The sequence below is a fragment of the Anabrus simplex genome, chromosome 1, assembly GCF_040414725.1.
Source record: "Anabrus simplex isolate iqAnaSimp1 chromosome 1, ASM4041472v1, whole genome shotgun sequence".
NCBI classification, from domain to species: Eukaryota; Metazoa; Arthropoda; class Insecta; order Orthoptera; family Tettigoniidae; genus Anabrus; species Anabrus simplex.
In genome coordinates, this window is record NC_090265.1 from 549,548,304 (window position 1) to 549,555,274 (window position 6,971).

The 6,971-nt window shown below is 39.0% G+C and overlaps 1 protein-coding gene across 1 annotated transcript in view; it reads right to left on the bottom strand.

The window, feature by feature from the left end:
- Positions 1–233: 233 nt before the first annotated feature.
- Positions 234–6,971, bottom strand: part of LOC136876893 (uncharacterized) — a 629,665-nt gene continuing 622,927 nt past the window's right edge. Inside the window, exon 5 of the mRNA XM_067150682.2 lies at positions 234–708. Coding sequence (XP_067006783.1) covers positions 234–708 — 475 coding nt within the window. The remainder of the gene's footprint in view (positions 709–6,971) is intronic.

Consider the following 6,971-nt stretch of genomic DNA (forward strand, 5'->3'; position numbering starts at 1 on the left):
ATTTGTAGACTATGCCACCATAATAAAGTTGAAATTACCAGAGGAAACCAAGATGAAGTTTCTGGTCTTAATTCGACCTATGATATGAAGTGAAATGATCTTACTGACTATAATAATATAGTTTTCCTTTTAAATATCTGCAGTGGTGGAAGCGAGAGAGAAGGTGGAGGGGAAATGGCGATGTTTTTTGTTCATCTGTTAGCGTGCACCAGGTTCACCATCACAACAGTAGTTCATTTCTCTGCAGCAGGCGCTTCCTCTGTAGCATTTTCCTCGCCACCACCTCCAGGTGTGTCGTTAGCTTCCACATAGCCGTGTGGTCGCAAAATGGCCCGGACTGTCTGATAATTTTTCTTGAAGCCGAGTTTCGTGTAAAGGCTCTGCGAGGCGTCATTTTCTGGTCGTATGACGACAAATGGGATGTAGCCCCGTGATATCACAACTTTGGTGAGGTACTGTGCCAGATGTATGCCATAGCCCTTGCGCCGAAACTCAGGTCGTGTCTGCATAGAGAACATGGCACCGTAGTAGGATTGCACCATCCATGCGGCAAGCTCTCCACATGAGAAGATCCCATAAGCCGGCAAGGCTTGTATCAGCTTCTCAAAGATTTCGACACATTCCATGTCATTGGCAGGATAAAGGTCATGGATGGCCTTTGCATTCTCAGGTTTGAGCTGAAGCATCTCCGCTTCCTCTGATGGCAACCTTTTAACAAAATACAGAAATTTTAATTAGCGTCAATAGTACAAATAAATACAATTTAAGTAATAAAATGTTTTGCAAAATTGTGACTTAGCATCTTGTTTATAATAGTAGTCTCAACAGGTCTTTAAATGTCCCAATTTATAAAAACAAATGAGGTCTCTTTTTAATCACTTGGCCTTCTATATACTGCAACTATAAGTAGAAAAACATATCTCTTAGAAGATTTTTTTGTACTCAGAACAAATGTGTTTCCAATTAAGGGCCTTCCATCTAACTTTTGTCAATCATATCCTGCTTTTTTATGTTGGTCACTACAGATGACAGACATTAATGTCATTGAGTTGTCCATAATTTAGTACTGTATGTATGTATGTATGTATGTATGTATGTATGTATATATGTATGTATGCATGCATGCATGTATGTATGTATGTATGTATGTATGTATATGTGTGTGTGTGTGTTATCTGCGCACTTTTTATCAATAGATTTGTGTACGGGTTTGAGGAGTAAGGAGGGAGCAATTCCGGTTCCGTAAGTACTGCCAACTGAATGGAAATGAAATCTGAATTGAATCGATAATATGATCGATCAATATGAATTTTGCTAAACCTTTGTTATCTTAAGCCAACAACTGTGTCACACACACACATTATATAACATTTCTCGATGCGAATCTTATTCCTAGAGTGAATTCTATAGTTTGGCTTTGCTGTGTAAATAACAACAGTACTAGTACGTAAAGTGTACGCCAGATGTCGTACAGCAATGCATAAGCGATTCATAGTTTGTGTTTCAAAGGTTGCCAGTACGAATCTCAAAGATTGCCGAGGTCGACCAATTCAGCACTAGGGTGTAAATCTATCCAGAAAAGGTGCGCAGATAATATGTATGTATGTATGTATGTATGTATGTATGTATGTATGTATGTATGTATGCATGTATGTATGTATGTATGTATGTATGTACGTACGTATGTATGTATGTACGTACGTACGTACGTACGGTACATGCATCACGAGAAAACGGCTGAAGAGAATTTCATGAAAATCAGTATGTACAGTCCGGTAGTAAGTCGCTACAATCTAGGCTACAAATAATCTTATTCACACCGAGAGAAATGGTAGTTTAGGGGAAGACCTAAAATGTAATTCTCAAATATTTATGTTATTAGTGGGTGTACCCTAATGAAAATTGGTATGTAAACTTCGAGAATAAGTTGCTACAATATAGGCTATAAATAATCTTATTCACGCTGAGAGAAATGGTAGTTTAGGGGAAGGTCTAAAATTTAATTCCCAAATATGTATGTCATCAGTGGTCCTCTCTTAATTAAAATCGGTTTGAAAAGTCGGGGAATAAGTTGCTATAATCTAGGCCATACCTGCAGTGGACATATCGGGTTCTCAGGAATGTCTGGGAGAATAAGGAGGTCCCTGAGGATTGGCAAAAAGGAATAATCATCCCAATTTTCAAGAAAGGTGATAAGAAAGTTTTGAAGAACTACAGGGGAATTACTCTAATATCCCATGTTGCTAAGATAATGGAAAGGATACTAGAAAGTAGAATAAGGTTGAGGGTTGAGAAGCAGATACAGGAAAATCAGTTTGGTTTCAGAAGTGGAAGGTCAACAATAGAGCCCATTTTCATTATGAGACAACTAATGGAAAAGCATTGGGAGTACGGGAATGATATGGTGATGACATTCATTGATATTGAAAAGGCATATGACAGTGTCCCTAGGACGAAAGTTTGGGACAGTCTGGTGCAAAAAGGAATTGGACAGGGATTAATAAAAATGATCATGGCATTGTATAAGGAATGTTGTAGTTGCGTGCAAACACAAGTTGGCAGGACAAGTTGGTTCAAAATAACTAGTGGGCTGAGACAGGGAAGTGTTCTATCACCAATCTTGTTTACAATAGTAATGGATGACATCATGAGAACAGCAAAAGCTGCATATGGAGGAAGAGAAATGAACATGATGTTATTTGCAGATGATATTGTGATTTGGGGAGAAGACGACAGGAAGGTTCAAGAACAGTTGAATGTGGTGAATGGGAAGATTGAAGAATGTGGATTGAAAATAAGTGTAGAAAAGAGTAAAACTCTTGTTATGACTAGAGGGGAGAAAGAAGGGAAAGGTCAGATTAGACTTGCAGACAAGCCCCTGGAAGTAGTGGAAACGTTTAAATACCTGGGGAGTGAATTAATGGAGAATGCTCGACTGGATGCTGAGATTAGTAAAAGGATTCAAGCTGGAAGTTGTTTCTATCATAGTGTAAGAAATATGTTATGGGACAAAGATGTGCCAATGGAAGCAAAGGATACTATGTACAAGATGTATTACGTACCCATAACAACTTATGGAGCAGAAACTTGGACAATGACAAAGAAGGATGAGAGTCGAATACAGGCAGCCGAAATTAAATTCTTGAGGAGTATGATACAGAAGAGTAGAAGAGACAAAATAAGGAATGAGAAAATCCGGGAAGAAATTGGAGTGGAAAAAATGAATGATAGAATAGAGAAGAGCCGACTAAGATGGTTTGGGCACATAAAGCGAATGAGCGACGAAAGAATGCCAAAAAAGGTGATGGAAATGCAAATCCAAGGAAGGAGAGGCCATCGACAACCACGATTGAGATGGAAGGATACCATCCAACGCAGCATTATAGAAAGAAATCTGGACTGGGACACAGTGTTGGAGGAGGAGTGGTGGAAAGACCGAAGAAAATGGAGAGGAACCATATTTGCCCCTACCTGGCTACAGCTGGATAAAGGGAAATGATGATGATGATGATGAATCTAGGCCATAAATAATTTTACTCACGCTGAGTGAAATGGTAGTTTAGGAGAAGGCGTAAAATTTAATTCTAAAATATTTGTGTTATTAGTGGTCCTATCGACAAATACTACAACATAACTAAAGTTATATAGTACTAAATTTCCGATCATTTATGTCTTATATATTTTATTGTACCGGCTATGGTAACAGAGATATTCATGAATTTTGATTTTTGTTGCTAAGTTCGTATCAGCACCGAGTCACGAGAAAATGGGTAAACAGAATTTAATGAAAATCGGTACGCAAAGTCGGGAAATAAGGAACTACAGTGTACGCTATAAATAATTTTGTAAGACGCCCTAATATAACAGAATCGAAAGAAAACTGAATGTGAAGGCCTACAATACAGAAAGCTCGTAACATTGATCAACAATAACATCACACTGACCATTGTTTGTTGGGATGTGCTTTGTGTCCCTGTTGCAACTCATCTCCGATAGATGGGATTACTGCTGTATACCGAGTTTTTAAAATTTGCTTTACGTCGCACCGACACAGATAGGTCTTATGGTGGATATGGAATAGGAAAAGGGCTAGGAGTGGAAAGGAAGTGGCCCTCGTCTTAATTACGGAACAGCCCCAGCATTTGCCTGGTGTGAAAATGATAGAGCACGGAAAACCATCTTCAGGGCTGTCGACAGTGGGGTTCAAACCCACTACCTCCCGGATGCAAGCTGATAGCCGCGCGCCCCTAACCGCACGGCCAACTGGCCTGGTCGTGCCGAGTATAACAGCCTGCCTGAATATTAGCAGCAAGTAGATGAGGAGTTGGACAACTTTCTTCTTTAGCATGCCATTCCCCTGGTTCATAAATTTTCTGATATTACTGGTATGTAACATGCTGGTTCATCACAGCATTCGAGCTATTCAGTCCCTACCCTGAGGCACTGTTTGGAATGAGCAGTGTGCATATTTAACGAAATAACAGCAGAGGAGTGTTCACGGCTGTCTGCGGCCTGGTCATTCCAGCACTGGAACTTTGGACTGTTAGATCGGCACTGTAGTACTGTTTGTTAAAGTGAGAAAATGTACGGTTTTTCATTTGATCGAGTATTTTGTATGATAATATTACTTTTATTACTACATTCCTACTGAAGATTTTGTAATGGCCTAAGTTGACTTCAGTTAGGAAAACCACGAAGACAAGTCTTTCTGAAAATCCCGTGGCGAAGCACGGGTACATCAGCTAGTCCCGTCATATATGGCATCTGGTTATAACAAATGGGCCAAATCCAAATCTAATGCTGACCTCAATAAACTGGGATAAGGGCCTGGAAGAGTAACTTCCATGTCAGAGACATTTATAAGAAGTGTATTCTTCCAAGAAGTAATAAAGAAACTACTTTGTGATGTATGGATTAATCAGTGACTGCTTCTTGAGAGATACAATATGCAGTATTGATATGCCGTATAAAATAATTTATGGGTACATGGAGGTTATGTATTACTAGCCTGTGAATATTAATACAATTGCATCATTTGATGACCCTAGCTTGCAAAAGTTATTCGTGGCATATGAATCCAATGATGAGCTCAGCTCGCGGCGATGCACTGCTGTATATCAGTACATGTAGTTCAGTTACTAACTCGCAGATGCCACTTGTATGCATTCTGAGCTGAAGTTTAGACGTGTGGCTTCAGTTTTTTCCCGTGCTCCATGCTCAGGTTATCACATAATTCTGGAACAAGAGATAAAATAATCTTTGTTCATATTATTTCGCTCACGCCAGTTGCAATCACGGCATCAAGCAGATGTGTTGGTGTTGATGAAGATGGAATACGAAAGCTAATAGTGTTTTAGAGAGTGATTATGAAGACACTGATGTTTGTGATGATGAAATAGACTCTGAAGGTCTTAGTTCGAGTTCGAGTGATGCGTGTAATAGTGCTGATGACACGGAAAGTGATACAAATGACGATGATGGGTCAAGTCTTTCGAAACGAGTTCGTACCTCAGCACAGACTAACTTGAATGACTGGAACTGGACAAAAAGTGACAATATCCCTGTTGTAACGTTTAGTGAATACAGCGGGGTTAGTGATAACTTACTGAAAAAGTTACTGTGCAGACGACTGCTGTAGTGCGGGATTTAAATGTGTTTTTTCAGTGAACTGCTGTGGTATTTAAATGGGGTGCGAATGGGTTAATTTAACCATCAGATGTTTTTAGCCAATTATGTAAAAGCAAAATAAAAACATTATATTTATTAACACGCATGGTTTTTACATAAATTATATCAATTAAATTATTTTATTTTTAATGATATTGTTTTTTTGAAAGCTTAAGATACAGGGTTGGTGGATGGTACAAATAATATTAAAACAATATAAAAGACCATATTATATAAAAAGCAAACTAGTTTTTCCTTGTAGAGCTTCCGGACAAACTATATTAACTGTCCTTCAATTTGGAGGTAAGATGTATATAACAATTGTCTTTCCAACTCTTGAACAACCCACATATAGTTCACCTTGGGAGAAGCACCATTTCCAAAGATAAAGTCATTAAACTTTAAGCAATTGTCCTTGTGCCTTGTTGGTGCACATAATGAAACTCAAATGAACGGGGAACTGCAGACGTCTAAACTGAAATGGTATAGCTGAAGGGATGATTCAAATCCGAGGAAAGAATACTACTTCGCAGGCAGAATGTTCAGTCGTGATAGTGGCTTCAGTAATATTCAGCATCAGTTTTTTGACTGAGAGTTGTGTTCCTTTGCAGAGGGAAAGAGGATTCGTATTCCTGAGAAGGATAATCGGTGCCACAACCATCTGCTCCAAGATGTTCGAAGGTACTCCAGGTGACTCCAGTTGTTCAAAAGCTCTGTCATGTAGTTGACAGCCTCATCTGTATTACATGTCATGTCGATAGACTTATAAATTCATAAAACACTGGGTAATTCTTGTAAAAGTTGCTTGTTGATGACGTTGACAGCTTCATTTCTTGGAGCAAAAATATTGCTCTTTAATACAGCCATGTGTGATCAGTGAAATGCTGTGCCCATGTATGTTAAAAATTTCAGATCTTTGCATGCCGTAGATTTGGCTGGGCATTGCACACATACAAACAAACACTTCCAGATGTTACGGGCTGAATATGGTTCCTCGTGTCAGGGACCGAAAATGGCTTCTTACGCTATGGACTTCATGGTTCTTTGACTTATGTTACCTATTTTATGTATGTTGCCTAGCGACAGTGTATTGTGGTGACAGCATGTTGGATTGTCCTATCCAGCACACATTTTCTGTCAGTTTTTCATTCATAACTCCCCAGCGAATGCAAACATAAAAAAATCCAGCTTCAAGGTGCATTTAGACTCCCTCCACTCTCCCCTTCTATCCACCTATGTTAAAAATTTCAGATCTCTTCATGCTGTAGATTCAGCTGGGCATCGTATGTACGCATACAAGCACA